At 42.0% G+C, this 16,958-nt stretch overlaps 1 protein-coding gene across 1 annotated transcript; it reads left to right on the forward strand.

Annotated features, from left to right (window-relative positions):
* The first annotated feature begins 577 nt into the window (after window positions 1-577).
* On the forward strand, window positions 578-14,694 carry hadhb (hydroxyacyl-CoA dehydrogenase trifunctional multienzyme complex subunit beta). The gene is made up of 16 exons (XM_084082737.1): window positions 578-663; window positions 2,163-2,235; window positions 2,604-2,645; window positions 2,833-2,929; window positions 3,443-3,487; window positions 3,990-4,089; window positions 4,715-4,802; window positions 5,128-5,315; window positions 6,862-7,042; window positions 7,884-8,005; window positions 9,499-9,578; window positions 10,095-10,142; window positions 10,667-10,754; window positions 11,410-11,484; window positions 13,145-13,309; window positions 14,099-14,694. The coding sequence occupies exons 2-16, from the start codon at window positions 2,169-2,171 to the stop codon at window positions 14,132-14,134; spliced, it is 1,422 nt and encodes a 473-aa protein (XP_083938863.1). The 5' UTR covers window positions 578-663; window positions 2,163-2,168; the 3' UTR covers window positions 14,135-14,694.
* The last annotated feature ends 2,264 nt before the right edge of the window (window positions 14,695-16,958 follow it).

Genomic DNA, 16,958 nt, shown 5'->3' on the forward strand with positions numbered 1-16,958 from the left:
CATGACCAACGACAAAAAACTCCCATATCTGCTGGGCGAAGTACAACAATGTGCAAACACAGCAGCAAGATTCGTGAGTTGTTGTGATAGGAGAAGGATATCGAACGGAACACAACCACCCTAAAGACTAATCATTGTGTATATTCCTGCACTATACCTGCACCCAGTGATCTTGGTACATAGAAATTGATCTATTGAAGATTCTGACTTTCAAATGTACATTTTTTGTTTTGATTGTATTGCTGTATTGTTGTATTGTGCTTTTTGCTTTGGCAATGTAAACGTATGTTTTCTCATGCCAATAAAGCCCTTTGAATTGAATTGAATTGTGTGACGACCGGGGCTATATGGACCCCAAAAGAACAGCCGTAGTATCGCCGTAACGAATATTTTCTATTTATAGTTTGCTTTAATTCATTTCGAATGAAATACAATCAAAATAACATTAACAACAATAAGAGATGGTAAATGTGTCTACATAATTTCAAGTCCTGCCAGAATAGATATTTTGTATGTCCAACTTTGTTGTCAGGCATATTTAAGGATTACTATAAGGTTGGTGGGGCCTTTACATCCCGAGCGATTTTTGTAGTCATTTAGCTGGATCTGTTTGACAGGGAAGCATCGCTGAGTGTAGAGACTTAAACACAAGCAACATTACAGGTAAGATGTCTTTCTTGCATTTATAATACAACTCTAGTGAATCTCTCCAACATTAATTCTCTGCTCTGGTTTGAGCTTATGTCACGCTTCATTCACTAGACTAGGCGGTGCGGAAGAATGGGAAAGTTTGGCTAATTAGCTGATCAGCTAGCTGTTTAGCTAACGCTAGCCACCTTGGTGTTTAGACAGCAAGCTAGTACTTATACTGGTTTTAATGGTGTTGCATGAACAGAACTTTAACTAGAATGTCCTCTGACAGTGTCTGTCTGTGTGTCTGTCTGTCTGTCTGTCTGTCTGTCTGTCTGTCTGTCTGGGTCCCGTGATGCTGCGGTCCTCCTGTCCTTGTCATTCTCTAGCATGGGAATCTAGGTGAAGGGTCATATCAGTGCAGGACATAGTGGTGAGGTGGGATTGGGTGACCTGACAGGCTGGCATACTCTGTCATGTTACATCACTCTATGACAGTGGTTCTCAAACTATGTTATATTTCGCGTACCCCCATAGCTCGGGTCCTTTAGGTTCCATTTGTACACTCTCAGAGTTACAGACCTATGAAGTTCCATTTTGAACCTCCCTCAACGAACCCTTAGGGCCCTCGGACCCTGCTTTGAAAACCACTGCTCTATGATATCTTATCATGGCAGTGACCCCCATTCTCTCTCTGACCTGTGACATTACACATGACCGATCTGGGTCATAACCTGGAAACTGCGGATTTTACTGTCATAAGAGTTGATCTTTCTCTTGACCCCTCATACAATCAGCTGTTCTGATGTTTTCATTTTCTTGATAGACAGTGTGCCATATCAACATTAAGTTTAATTATGACACCACATCAAAATTAAATATTCCAACTGATTTTGATTGTTTTTTTTCAGGATGTACTGTAATGATCATTAGATTCAGAGCAATAACCCACCTATTTCCAGAAACAGAATCCCTCCCCAGTCAGAGTTAGGAGTTTAAATGAATGTAGAATTATGTGCAGGATGTCATTTGTATATAGATGTGAGTGGACTAAATTTAACTGACTAAACTTTTTTTTTAATTGATTTTAAGAAAAAAACTTTCACACTTATGCCAGTGTGCCAGTGATCGCCCTCCCCTGTGCCAATGTTGGCACCCGTGCCTAAGGTTGCCTACCCCTGGTCTATACGAACACAATTGGGCAGTGTTCCGGGAAGGGAAGCCGGGCGGGGGGGGGGGGGGGGGGGGGGGCTCCTGAGTCAGTACAGCAGTGACAACACACAAATGTGTGTGGGGAGGAATCCATTGGCATAACGACTAAATTGGGGCAAAGAAGGGGTAAAAAAAGTACACAAATGGGACATCATTCTGATTGTAAAGGGAAATGGGCAGGCTTTCCCTGATATAAGATATAATGCTCCTAGTAAAATGACAGATATGGTCAAACAAACTTTTTTTGAGGTTTATTTGATGTCATACTGTAAATCCCTCATAATGAACACTAATAATTATGGACAATTATTTAATTCTAGTATACAATGGCTTCCATGCTGCTGAAGTCGATTCGGAGCAGCCCAGTGAGCCCTGCCTGGGCATCACAGTTCGGTGAGTCCTCAATCCACCTTTATTAAACAGTGATGTTGTAGGTAGTTGGTTTCAGTAATTGACTATGAATTTCATATACACTCTAAATTACTAATTTTAATCCAGTACATTACTGGCACTTAGAGGGATTTTGTTATTAATATTGTGGTTAGTACTTTCTCCATATTTTGTCTTGACCAGCTTAATAAAATGGTGTGCTCAGCATCTCAAGTACATATGAGCTATGAGCAGTGTTCAGCTTGCCTTTCATAGATCGTGTATGGCAGTGTAGTAACAGCGTTGTGCTAAAGTGATTCAAGTTTGAATACCGGTATGTGATTTTGTTTATTGATGTGATGAAGGTTGACATTATCTGTGTTTGTGTACAGCGGCTCGCTCAGTCAGTACTACAGCTCAGCTCCAGGCTCAGGGTGAGTTATCAGCAAATGTACAGTATAAAATGTATAAATACTGTTTTTATGTGGATTCTGTTTTAGTTTTGTAACTTACAGGTCTTTCGAGTTCCTCAAGTGTTAATCTAATTCTGAGAGTGTAGTGTCCATTTGGGTCAATACTTACGCTGAGTTAAATTAATATTGAGGATTTTACTGTCTCCAGTTCAGACCAAGAGCAAGAAGACGCTGGAGCGGCCTGGGGTGAAGAACATAGTTCTAGTGGAAGGAGTCCGCACGCCATTCCTGCTGTCTGGAACCACGTATGTCCTTCTCTGCTCCTATGGAGTCAAGTTCTCAGTCGCCACGACTGATTTCAGTCATTTGGATTCCATAGAAGCCAACTTATCTTCTATGGAAGGGTGTTGCTCAGCGAAAATAGCTATTTTTGGTTATTATTTTAACATTGGAGCATTTGAAGTGGTCAAACTAGCAATTTTGTTCAGAAGCATCTTCCATAAATCTTAATAGTCTCAGGTATTTCATATAAAAGCAAAGGTTAAAGCCTCAATCTGTGATTTCTTCACCTGGTTGGCAGTAGGTAGAACAGCAGGAACAATATTACTAAAACGTCATCATTTAGAAGTGGTTTGTTCTATAATTTCCAATAATTCTACATTAACAGCAGACTGATGATGCCACTTTCACAGATAATATTGTATGTCTGTTTGGGTTTAAAAAATATTGAAAGCTCTCACTGAAACTGAAAAATTGATGTTGCCAAATTGTTCTGTTTCTAAAATATGATGGTTTGAGTTTATGTTTTGTGTTGACAGGTATGCTGACCTGATGCCCCACGACTTGGCCAGAGCTGCTCTACAGTAAGTGTGTGTGTCTGTGTGTCTGCACGTGCGCATGCTTATCTTTAGTATTGTTCGTGCTCCTGTGTCATTTGTGGGGACATGTCACATGAGCATACAAATGGGTCAAGGTTATTTCAATAAACGCTGGTTATGTCATATAGTGAAAACCTACTGTATGACAGCATCAATGTTGTACACTACTGTTGGACACTGAACAGTTCCACTGAAGCAGCAGCGGTTCTAGTGCCTTGCACAAGGGCAGAGTCATGAAAGCTGTTAAAGAAGTGTGTGGTGATTTTACCCAATGTTATTCCTGTCACAAGCCTGCTTGTGTTGTGTAAACCCTATTCTACAATCAACTACCATGTAATAGCCCAAAGAATGCATGTTGTGTTGGCTGTCAGCATTCTTCACATTCTCAGTGCTTGATACTCAAGTTTGAATCATGAGGTACAGAACTTGCAATCTGTGTGCCAACCTGCTATCTGTGTGCCAACTTGCTTTGCATTTGGGTCTTTAGGGGTCTACTACATAAGACTGGTCTCCCTAAAGACGCTGTAGATTACATCATCTATGGAACGGTCATCCAGGAAGTAAAAACCAGCAACGTAGCAAGAGAGGTACAGTACACTACACACACAAACACCATAGACTGGTCCTAACCTCTTACAGAGCAGCTACATAATATAGGCAGAGCCACGCAATTTCGGAGGGGCCTCTCATTCATGTTCCGTGTAAGCATGTGGCAGTCCTGCACTGAGGAATGTGGAATTGGCGGTGGGACGTAGCAGGAGGAGCAAATATTGCCGCAGTGTTTGTCTTCCAACCTGTTTTATCTGACATACTGTAGCAACACTTCTTCTGTCAGTGACACACCACTTAAGATATTATAAAATGAAGTAGAACCTTATTGCTGCAGTCTCATCTTACCCCATTGTAACACGTCTGTATTAGTCCTACATAAAGAATAAGGCTCGTAGAAAGGTGCCCAAGGTTTTTGGTGCTTCTCGTGCGTTTAAACATTTAAACATGGCTTGCATTTTAGCAATACACCTCCTAGCAACATAGAGCTCACGGAGACTCGCTCTGCCTGCTTGTATCTGCACGGTTAACGTTGTGGTCAGGGGTTGGAAACTGTCGACTCCCGAATCCAGGTTTAGAGGTGTTGTCACTTTTATTGAAAGATAGTTGTCCTTTCTTTTGGGGCGATGATGACGATGGTAATGATGTTTTTGTGTGTTGCAGGCAGCACTGGGTGCAGGCTTCTCTGATAAGATCCCAGCTCACACCGTCACAATGGCCTGTATCTCTTCCAACCAGGCCATGACCTCAGGTGTGTGTGTGTCCAATGTCTATTGGTTTAGCTTAACTTTGATCAAATTAACACAGACACAACTAATGCATTAATTAATCACTTAAATCCCATATTCTTTGTTGACCGGTGTCTCTCAGGGGTCCATAGTAGGCATCCTACTTTTTTCCCTCTACACCAAATCTCTTCCCTTTTTTAAAATAGCCAATCTACAAACTCACAACACGTGAACTTGTAGATCTGCTATATTCGGCAAGTTTTTGGCACGAAAGTTCATTTGGTGAACTATGTATAATTTACATCTGTATAATTGGTTTGTAATTGTACCTCCCTTCCGTCTGTGTAGCTGTTGGTTTGATCGCAGCAGGCCAGTGTGATGCCGTAGTAGCAGGTGGTGTGGAGTTCATGTCTGACGTTCCCATCCGCCACAGCCGCAAGATGAGGAAGACCATGCTGTCCCTCAACAAGGCCAAGACCATGGGCCAGAGACTGGCCCTGATTGGTAGCATCCGCATGGCACATCTTGCACCAGAGGTAACTCGTGCACAAACGCTCAATTATTTATGGAGCGTACAAACCAGCTTAAATTCGAGCCCAGGAATTGGCTTACGCCCACGTCCAAGTGAGATTTATCAAGCAGGTGTGCCCTGTCAATCACAGCGTAATATTTGTCCTCTGTTGATAAATGTGGCGGAGACTCGCGCCACCTGTTTTTCAACATGAAGCAGCGGAATACATGTGAAGTTACCCCACCAATCATCTCTGTGGATTCACACACAGCTACACAGCACACACGCCTATCATATGTGGGGAATGGCACATGCTATTTGCATACACGGGGCAAAGACCCGATACCTGACAGACACATCCAATAAAGACAATTTAACACAAATAAAACTAAAATACGACCGCATTCGAAACATCACAAGTCCTGTCAACTATAAGGTGTCATAAGAATGTTGTCTGGGGAAGAGAAAAAATAGAAAGATTTGTTGTAGATTACGTTGTTGAATGACACCAATCACATCGTCATGATTAATAAGTTTGGGTTTTGATATAACCCCGAGCAGTGCCACTGAGACACGCACACTCTGCTGTTTTGCAAAATAAAGGAGTCCTGTGTCCTCCCATGGTCCTTGGCCGTCACGCCACATTATGGGAGATGAATGGGAGATTCATCATACTTTGAATGTTTATGGAGTGATTGATGAATGCGTAAACATTAATGGATGCAAGCTGGTGTGTGGTGGGCTGGTTAACTTTCGACCTCCCACTGCAGTGCCTTGGCCAAAAGCTACATTGAAGATCACTTGCAGTGGGCAGGCCTCTCCATGAGAATATTCCAGCAGAGCTGTCCTCAAAATCCTCTCGCATGTATATGCTCATACTGTATGTCTTAACAGAGCCATTAAAGCACGGTTTAAATGGCTGAATGATTAAGAATCTAACTTGTAACATTGTAAATATGTTATATTGTTTTTAATTTCGCCGTTGATGTATGCCTTTTTTTACACATTTATTATTTATATAGCTATACATTTTTGGAGTGAATACATGTTTAGATGCCTGTCAGACAATGCTGCTTTGCAGGTCTACGATGGAACAAACTGGTGTAGACAAATCCTACGCGCCCTCAGACCAGACGTGAGATCTGAGCGGGCCGTACGCTCAAGTCAAAGTTAGGATAGAATGATAAGTCCTGACTATTGCGGTGTATGCCCATTATTTGGTATGCGCAACTTTGATAAATGAGGGCCCACGTGTATGAGTATGAGAAGTCAGTCTTATAAGAGTCAGAACTTGACTTCTACAATATCTTCAACAGGATGTTCAATATGATATTTCTTTCCCCTCTGCTATAAACTATAAATAACATCTTACATCGCAGCAATGCTTATTAGTATTTTCCAGTACAAATGGGATGCAAATACTGGCCTGTTTTTGAGAATGATATTTTGGGGTATGATATTTTGCTCGTGGCCCAAGATCAGTCAAGTGTTAACAGTAAATGGTGGACCACAGTAAGTAAGTAATAATAAATGATGAAAAAACGATACATAATAAATGATTATGTGTGTAGCTGCCTGCTGTGGCTGAATTCTCCACGGCGGAGACCATGGGCCACAGTGCTGACCGTCTGGCTGCTGCCTTTGGGGTGACACGGTTGGAGCAGGACGAGTTTTCCATTCGATCACATGCCAATGCCAAGAAAGCACAGGACGCCGGCTTACTGGAGGACGTGATCTCCTTCAAGGTGCCAGGTAATCCTAGTAGAGATGATGATGATGTAAACTGGACATGGTTGATTTATAGGAATGCATACACCTTCTCCATTAAATGCTTAAAGGAAGGCACATAGGGTTGGCCTTTTGGGCGTTGTTTTTGTGTACACTTGGTGGTTATCTGTCATATGGACAATATACACATGGCATGCAAATAAAATGAAAATGTTTTCCTCTGTCCTGTGGTTTCCTAGTTGTTTCTTAATCAGCTATCATTTTAGAACTAAGCTTTTAATATATATTAATAGCCATATAGTATATTATACACATATACACTATTGTTTATTTGTTATTTTTGGATCTGTCCTAAAGGGATAATGAACTATTTTCATGTACATGGTAATCGCTTATCTGCACCCATCCCGAAGGCACATGCATAAACACATCACAACCCTCATTATAGCCACTCGTAGGAAGACGTAGTCACGGTCCACAAACATGTTTATAGTCGACGTTACTTAATTTGTTGTGGGATGTTTGGTTTACTTTTATACTGTATGTAAACATTACCACCTTCTAAACAGAATAAACTGGGTTTCTTACTGGGCCACATACATCTGATTAATGAGGAGAATTATTTTCACCCAGCAGCCTTTTAGGTCTCATTCATATTTAGTTGCATGCCAGTGTCACACATCGAAAGCGTGACGTGTTGTGAGCTAAGCTTGTAGATCACTCATCAGCTATATTCAGTGCATGTCACGATGCACGCCAAAGTATAAATCAGACATGATCCTTGTTTGTCCACAAGCCAGGTTTGTCTGTGGTTCAGTGTTAGTCTATTTGCTGTTTTAATGATGAGCGTTTTTCTCCTGCTCAGGCCGAGACATCGTCTCGAAGGATAACGGCATCCGCCCGTCCTCCATGGAGCAGATGGCCAAGCTGAAGCCAGCCTTCGTCAAACCCCATGGAACAGTGACCGCCGCCAACTCCTCCTTCCTGGTGTGTACACACACACACACACACACACACACACACACACACACACACACACACACACACACACACACACACACACACACACACACACACACACACACACACACACACACACACACACACACACACACACACACACACACACACACTTAACTACGCAACATTGTCACCACTGCATATTCGTCCCCAGAGTGCACAAAGGCAGGAACAGCAATACATAATGTATGTCAACCCTATGAGAATGCACCCACGTACAAACACCCAGCCACACATGCTTGCCTCCAGTGTCAGGGATTGAAATTCTAGCCAGCCACCAGGCAGATTCTGGTAAAATATTATTTGTGGTTAGTCTGTCGGTTCCACTCCCCAGGCAGGTAACAATACTGGCTTAAGTCGGTGCTGTTTCCTACAATTGCCTCTGGTGAACTTCTTGGCACACTAGCCACTGTATCCGGTTAAAAAAATAAGTTAATGCCTTGTCCTGCGCATGGAACACTCGCTGTAGCTGTGTTTCTGCTGGAATACCAGTATTGCCGGGTAAAGAATTAACATTCACACATCGTCCTCCTTACTATCATGTAATCTGAGTTCCCAGAAGTTTTCGCTGGCTCGGCGAGGAACTTCTGGGCCAGAGCCCTGGGATTTGTGGGCGGGATGTTATTTACGCTCTGAATCTGAGCGGACACGCCTCTTACCGGTCTGAGAGCTGTGCAACTCGTCTAAAAAGTCCGACGAGAGGCAAACAGCAGTACACAACAATGGCGGCCGAAATTTCTCAAGGGGAAATTGCTTCCCGTCGATCCTATTTAGATGCAACACCCACTGCATGTGGATCCCGCCCCCTTTTCTTCATTGGCTGTTGATTTGAATCACAACGCAGTGGCCGCGCCCCCGCCGTCCAAACTCCGAGGCAATGCCTCCCAGACTAACTATCATGTGACTGTTCGTCTGTTCCCCCGAGAGATTAATGTTACCGGTACAGTACTTAATACTCACACGATAGGTGTCTATAAAGCATGCAAGACTAGGCATTTGGGAATGATAAAATATGTGTATGGAATGAACAGAAACGATAAATACCCATCTGTAGGCTGGCAAACCGGCTAGTTTAACTTTAATCTAGCTGAGAGTTAACTCTGTACCTGTAAAGTGACACTTGGCATTCATACTCACATGACAGGATAACAATGCATGCGTTCTGACTAGGTAGGGTGACGTGATATTGAAATGCACCGGCATTCATAAGTTCCCACAGGACATTAAAATTAAATATCCTTCTGTATATATTGGCTTTTTTCAGCAAAGACATTGGTGTAGTGGGAAAAAAGGAGGGGAGCAAGTATAGACCCATGGGGGATCCCGGGTTAACAAAGTATATAGGATGTGGTCAAGATGACATTCTAATCCAGAGTAAGTTGGAGACCACAGTATTAGGAACTGTGGTGTAGAACGCTAGTTTTCTCTAACCTCAAAAAACCTGTGCATGTGTCCTTTAGACTGATGGTGCCTCAGCTGTTCTCATCATGTCTGAAGAGAAAGCACTGGCCATGGGCTACAAGCCTAAAGCCTACCTCAGGTAACTTTTACCTTTGCATCCAAAGCAACATCCAGTATGAAAAGTGCACACATTTGTAGCATGGGCTACCCTAGCTGGGTAGTACTGATAGTACACTATGAATCCTTGCAACTTTGTATATATACTGCACTATACATAACCTTTGTGGTGAATTGAGCCTAATTTATGCTTGAGTGAAAAAGTGTGGTGCATCTTGCTCAACAAAAATGCCGTTGACACTTCTTCAGTTGAGAAAGTGGCATTTCTGTCGAGCGACATGTCAACAAACACTTTTTCACGAAGCATGCATTTATTAGGCTAAAACAGTGGAGCTCAAAGATTCAATGAGGGGGTTCCAAACAGACCTTACAGGTCTTTAACTCAGAGTGTCATTTGGTAAATCTAGCTATATCTGTCATATTTACACCTAACCTTGTGTATGTAATATGAATGTGCATCGTCCCTGCCAAATAAACAAATAAGCTAAAGTAATTGCTTCATAGATTTGTTGATAGTTTCTCTGTTTTGGCCCCACAGAGACTTTGTATACGTGTCCCAGGACCCCAAAGACCAGCTGCTACTGGGGTGAGTCTCTCCACAGCTGTTACGTTTCAGGAAATGGAAAAAAGAACCTGTGTTAAATGGGTCACATGTCTTGTTGATGCTTTTCATTGTTTAAAAAATGATAAAACCCACAGACAGACTTACATCGCATCGCTATGAGTTGTGAGCTTGTAAATAGGCTATTTTCACTACTTTTGCGTGACCATGTCATACAATGAAGTATAAAACGGGGCATTGATTCATGAAAAGATCATAAAAAGGTAAAATATGGAGATACAAGATTTCTGCCTGACATTGACAATAGAGAGTAGAGTAGTGATTGATTTAATATGGCGTAAAAAAAAAGTGTCAGAAAGCATATTTTCACATTCTTATCAGGGGGAAAATAAAATCTATTAATGTTAATAGATAAATGGACATAAACATCACATAAATTCAAGATTAGGACTTGGTGATCAGTGAGTAAGCAGACCGAAGGAATATATATATATTTCACCCTTTAGTTGTGACTGTATCTCATATGCTGTTCTGTTTGACTGCTTCAGGCCAACGTACGGCACACCCAAGGCTCTGGACCGTGCCGGGCTGACCATGGACGACATCGATGTGTTTGAGTTCCATGAGGCGTTCGCAGTAAGTCAGCAGATTGGTGTCTGGGAGATAGAATGTGTTTAACCCATTCAATCCGGGAACGCATAGGCTACTGTGTCATTTTAGATTATTTTACACTTTGGCTATTCAAAAATAGCAGATCTACAAGCTCATAGTGCGGCACCGAGTGCCGCTATGAGCTTGTAGAAGTGTGAAAAATCGTGAAAATTTGTATAAATCTTTGAATATATTTTGAAAGCAAACATTTGTAAAATAGTTTTGCTCCAGAAGCAAAGATTTGAGTTGCAAATGTTCGCTATATATATTCAAAAACAGATCTATGTGCTTGTAGATCTGCAATTTTTGAATAGCTCAAACAAAATCCAAGAGTGACACAGATGCGTTCCCGGATTGAATGGGTTAATATTACATCGATCTCTGAGATAATGATTTATAGACATGCAGTTTTTCATAATTGAAGTAATACTGTATCTATTGATCCCGTGTCTGTCTCTGGCTCAATGCCATTGTGGCCTGCTTTATTCATAGCCATCCATGTTTGAGGAGGTAGCGAGTGAGATTTGACTGGCTCCACTCCACAACCTGCACTTAGTGGTTCTGACTGAGCTGTAAGAAATCAATGTGTTTCCGTGTGTGTGTGTGTTATTGATCGATTGTCCGTTTGTTTCTTTTCCAGGGGCAGATCATGGCTAATTTGAAAGCCATGGATTCGGACTGGTTCGCTCAGACGTACATGGGCAGGAAATCAAAAGTAAGGGCAGCTTGAAGCTTCCACTCGGTGGCTCAGACACCGCTTTATTTGGGGGGCTATATTTGGGGAACAGCTGGTGAGTTGACTGGTGCTGCTACCAATGTGACTTGATAACAAATGGCATAATGACATTTTAAAACGCCTCGATGTTACACACAATGGCTATTGTCTCTGTGATAAAGGCCAAAAGGAAGAAAATGCGGGAAACCCTTGGTGATGCATTATTGATGATTGGGTCAATCAGCAGGTTATGTCGGATTTATACTTGGCTGGAAGTGAAGCACACAGTGCTTCACGTTGCAATGTGGTGAGCTTGGAGGTCTATAGTTTTGGTACGAGACACCGGCAAATAACAAAATGTAAGTCAGGGTCAACTGAAGAGGAGGTGTGGGTTAAATAGACTACACACTGCGAGAGAGAGTGAGAAGTTGGTGAGTTTATGTACTGTATACTATTAATGTGGAAACAAATACTTTCAAGGTTGCAGGTCTACAATTATAGGTGTTACTGTATGTGTGTGTTTGGCACATATTGGAGTTAACTATGGTATAATATATATCACGGCCTTGTGTGTACTATTGCTTTCATAATATAGTTGTCCCAGCCATTGGCAACAACAGCCATCCACAATTTTGAACCAAACATCTCGGGCATAGTGTAGTAGTGTGTTATTGTGATATATACAACAGAGAACTTTAATGCATTCCAGTTGGACTGTATTATAATTGGTTACACTTACGGGTACAACTTAGAGGCGTTATACTTACAACACAAGTCCAAGTGTATACCTGAAATGTATTCCTACTTTTACACTTCACAGAAGCCCTCAGGTGAGAGTAGCACCTGTGTGATTTATACTCCATGTCTCCAAGACTTAAGGCTTTTTCTCTTGCCTTTCTCAACATTGTTTAGTAGAGAAGGCCCCACCTGCATGATCACCACCTAGTCTATTTCACATGTCCTTTTCTTACCAGATTTGCAGCATCCATGTCACCCTAATGAGACATTCCCTCCCTTTCTTGCGATTAATTCTCCCTGATAATGATGTAAACTTTTGTACGATTTACATTTAAGGTGTGGCATACAACTGATCCGATTTCAGGAGGTATTTGATGAGCGTGTTGCTGCAGTGAGCTACCAGCCGGTGGCTCATGTTCTCCATTTCCATATGTGCACGGATTTTGCCTTGCCTCTGGGCATAAGGGTTAAGGCTCGAATAAGCTCAGTGAAATGCCAAAAATGGGCGGAAATATAGTTTTCAAGTGATTTATTTTTCTTTTTTCACTTGGCACAATGAACAGTAATATTTGGAGAAACAAAGCTCACTGTCAGATATATTTTTATAAAAGAAAACGTGTGACCAAAGATTGAGACTTAAAGATTTGAGATGTATACTGTAATAGGTTTGAATGTGCATGAGACTTGATTTATTGTATTTTTTTTAGCTTATTTTTCCACACATTCTCCTCGCTTCTAATACACAACACAAGTCAATTTGACAATTTTTTTTTCAAGTACAGAGTAAGCAGAGTAAGCGTGAACCCTGACACATGTACTTCATTTACTCGCAGTTTATGGGGAAAACACGCGCACAGTTTCCCTGCTCAAGATCTCTTCCTTGTCGAAGAGTCGGATGTTAAATTTGGCCTTGTTTGTGCAGGTTGGTACGCCACCGATGGAGAAGTTCAACCTGTGGGGTGGCTCCCTGTCCCTGGGTCACCCGTTTGGAGCCACAGGCTGCCGGCTGGTCACAACCGTAGCACACCGTCTGCAGAAGGAAGGGGGACAGTACGGACTGGTGGCAGCATGCGCAGCAGGAGGACAGGTGAGGAGGACTTGCACAGTGCTACACACAAAGAGAGAAACTGTAGTGTAGGGCAGTGGTTCTCAAACTTTTTCAGGTCGAGTACCCCCCTAAATGAATGCGGATTTGGTCGCGGACCCCTATCTGAAAAGAGCTCCAGATGTGGTGTTAAAAATGTAAAAAAATATTCAAACATTTTCAAAGAATATCAAGATTTTTGGAAAATAGCTGATGTATGTAGGGCCCTGGGGGTCCCCGGACCCCACTTCCCCTGCATTAGACCACGGACCACCATAACTCTGAGAGTGTACAAATGGAACCAAATGGACCCGTAAGGGTCCATTTGGTTCCATTTGTACACTCTCAGAGTTACAGCAACATAAGGGTCCATTTGGTTACTAACTATCCAACATTTATCTGGGTACCCCCTGGAACCCACTCAAGGACCCCTGGGTGTAGGGGACATGTATTTGGAAAAGACGATGAGACGATGAGAGAATGTTTTTCTTTTTTTTAAATTCACATCGTGTCATAGATTGCATTGGCAAATGTTATTTTGTAATATGATTAGGCAGTTCACACAATGAAATCTGTCTTCTTTCTCTTTTTTTTTTTAAACTAGTGGAAATAGCTGATCTACAAACTCATAACGCGTTGCATGGCAAAGCGCTGTGATCTTGTAGATCGGCTATTGACGCTATTTTCGAAAAGGTTTGAAAAAAGAAAATGTATATTTGCATCCCAATATGATATTATCATCACAATATTGATGTATGTATACATTGATTGTTTATTGTTTGGCTGTTCCAGGGTCATGCCATGGTGATCGAGGCCTACCCCCAGTAAAGCACTGAGAACAACATGTCTAACGCGTTATGTGGCTCCATCGCAACAACTCCACACGCATCAGTAGAGCTACGGAGGCTGTACATACCATACCGCCACCACTTTGCCTTGATTGGGGAATTAAGCTGTATTCCCTGACTTATACCCGTTTCGTTGCATCGCGTCACACACAGAAAATAACTCATCTACAAGCTCTCAACGCGTCACGGACACGTTGAGAGCTTGTAGATGTGCTATTTTTGGTGCATTGACACCTGCTCGCAACCAAGTATAAATCAGGCCTGTGTTTGTGAAGGGCTGTATGTAAATGTTCCAATACTGAGTGCCTGTTGTTTATAGGGATTGTCCTGGTATGTTCAGTTGCCTTGGTTTTGTTTAACTTTGGGGTGCAGCGTTGCAGTACCGTCTTTGGCAGGCGCTAGTCAGCACTCCTGAGGTCCGCAATGTAACATAGAGAGGTGTAAGCATTCAAGAGGAGCTGCTAATAATAATAGCATTGTTTATAAAAATGTAAAATGTCTTTTTCTTACAAACTCATGGAATTAAATGGTCAGATGGTAACTAAACAGACACTCATTTGTTACTTTTCACAGTATTTTATTCTGTGAATACTGTATGATTACAACTTATTCAGGACGGAATATCTCCTCATTCTCATTAAATACATGATATTCACTACTGATCTTAGCTACAAACCCTTACTATGTGCTCTACAGTATATACTTCTTTGACCGGCATCCTCCTTTTTTCCCTCTACACCAGATCATGAATATGATCACCAGAATATGATGACGGGTTTGACGTTAGATTAAAAAATGTTGTTCTAGCCGCCAGTCCAACTTTCACACTGACTACATTTTTCCACTCTGGGTGGATAAATATGTATCAACACATTGTTTCACAACCGCAGGCAACTTTGGTGCGTGTATGATCTCCTTAGTGTTCACAGGGGATTCCGGTCTCCTCAGCGCCTGCATAGACAATCACGCACACACATACTCTAGCTAGTAAACACAGACACTGTTCTTGCTCATACATACTGTATGCACACACACATTTCTCACAGGTCGGGGCTTGTTAACATAACTTCAGACAATTCCGTTTAAATGTATTTAAAGATTTAATTCTTCTCCTTACATCGTTGACACTACATGTGTGTGAGGTGGAGTTGATGAATGCAGTGGTTGTCACACAGGCTTACAGGCAGGGGGAATAAAACCAATGTTTTACTGGCAAGGCAAAACGGAGCTCAAATGTAAATAGCGGGTGCGGGAGAGAAGTGTTTTTTTTTCTTGTTTTAAAGCTTCAAACCGCCTCAACCCTGTGAGACACGGAGACACGCAGACACACACCGGCATAGCGGGCGCCTCCCTGCCTCGGCAGAGCTTTGATCAGACGGAGCCTTTTATGGGGTGTGACTGGCGAATGCACCCGCTGCTGTCACTACAAATCTACCTCACCGCACTCACAGGGAAGAGGGGGATCGGGGGTTGGGGTGGGGGGGAGAGGAGGGAAGAGAGAGAGAGATGCAGGGAGAGGGGGAGCTTTCATCTCGTCCTACTCCGCTCACACGGGGCAGCACCTGCTGAAAGCTGCACTTGACTCCCCCTTCCTCCACCTGCTCGATGGGGTGTATCTGTGACACTGTGTGTCTGTCTGTGTGTGCTGCTTCGCAGAGATGGAGTTCTGTCATTTTTACAGTATACGGAAAGTTGCTTAATGTTATGCACATACAGTACATACACACGACGCCCCAACTTTGGGAAGTTGTGTGCGTGACATTCATATTATTCCCACTTGACTTAGTGAAGTATACTGTACTGTATATGTTAACATTGGAACTTTTGCCCGAGGTGTCGAGGAAAATCCCGCACCTATGGTCTGCTGTATATGGTTTGAGGAAATTGTATTTCTGCCCACTACATTTTGGCCTGCAGTCTTGCGATCTTTGCACTGAAACATTATCCCAAAATGATTTAAACTCACATCAATGTGGTATTTATGCTTTGCGAACACACTTCCTTGATACACAACATTGATGTGTATCTTAATATCATTTATGCAAGGATTTGTTAGGTGAAGCCCCCAGATTTTGTGGACCACAAGTGTTCATGTTTGTCATGCTGTAGGTTAATTAAATATTGTAATACATTTAAATTCAAATGCATATCTACGCAAACAGCACTAAATCTATTACTTCTCAGAAATTTAAATATACTTTCAAGGACCCTTTTTATTTTCAAAAACATGATTTGATGTAATGTTCCTGCACTAGTAACCTTGAACAGGTTTTTTGAATCCTGCCTAACGTAAAACTAAACTTAAATCAGAGGTGTTTAAAATGTTTCTAGGACAGAATATATTTGCCTGGGCTACACATATGACCTCACATATTGGCTTCCGACATCGCCTGCAGTGCCATGGTCTAGATAACCTGTGTTCAAAATCATGGTAAGTGATTATAATTCACATTGCTTTTTTTTTTTACTTGGACTAAGTGATTTTCAGATTGTGTTAGGCAAAATGATCTGTGTTGTGCTTCACCTATACGCTTGAAGTGGTTTAATTTCAATGGGCCACTCCTTATTCATACAGGATACCTATGATACCTAGGCCTATGTGAAACGTTCCACACCTTGCCGTAAAGCACAGTATTTCACCTTTCAGACAAAAGCTCAATGCAGTTTGAATATTGAAGAGCAACAGATGAACCTCAAAGGTGCAACCGTAGGCTGCCCATACAACACACCCCTGCAGGTAAGATCAAGTCTCCAAGCAGACATTTCTGGGATATTTAATAAAAGCAAAGGTTAAAGCCTCAATC

The sequence above is a fragment of the Gymnoscopelus microlampas genome (genome assembly GCF_963454915.1).
Source record: "Gymnoscopelus microlampas genome assembly, chromosome: 16".
Taxonomy (NCBI): domain Eukaryota; kingdom Metazoa; phylum Chordata; class Actinopteri; order Myctophiformes; family Myctophidae; genus Gymnoscopelus; species Gymnoscopelus microlampas.

Bases quoted from the DNA above. Each gene is read 5' to 3' on its own strand.
- hadhb (XM_084082737.1), top strand. From the start codon at position 2,169: ATGGCTTCCATGCTGCTGAAGTCGATTCGGAGCAGCCCAGTGAGCCCT. The intron at 4,803-5,127 runs GTGTGTGTGTGT...CCGTCTGTGTAG, and splicing joins CAACCAGGCCATGACCTCAG to CTGTTGGTTTGATCGCAGCA. The intron at 13,310-14,098 runs GTGAGGAGGACT...TGGCTGTTCCAG, and splicing joins CATGCGCAGCAGGAGGACAG to GGTCATGCCATGGTGATCGA.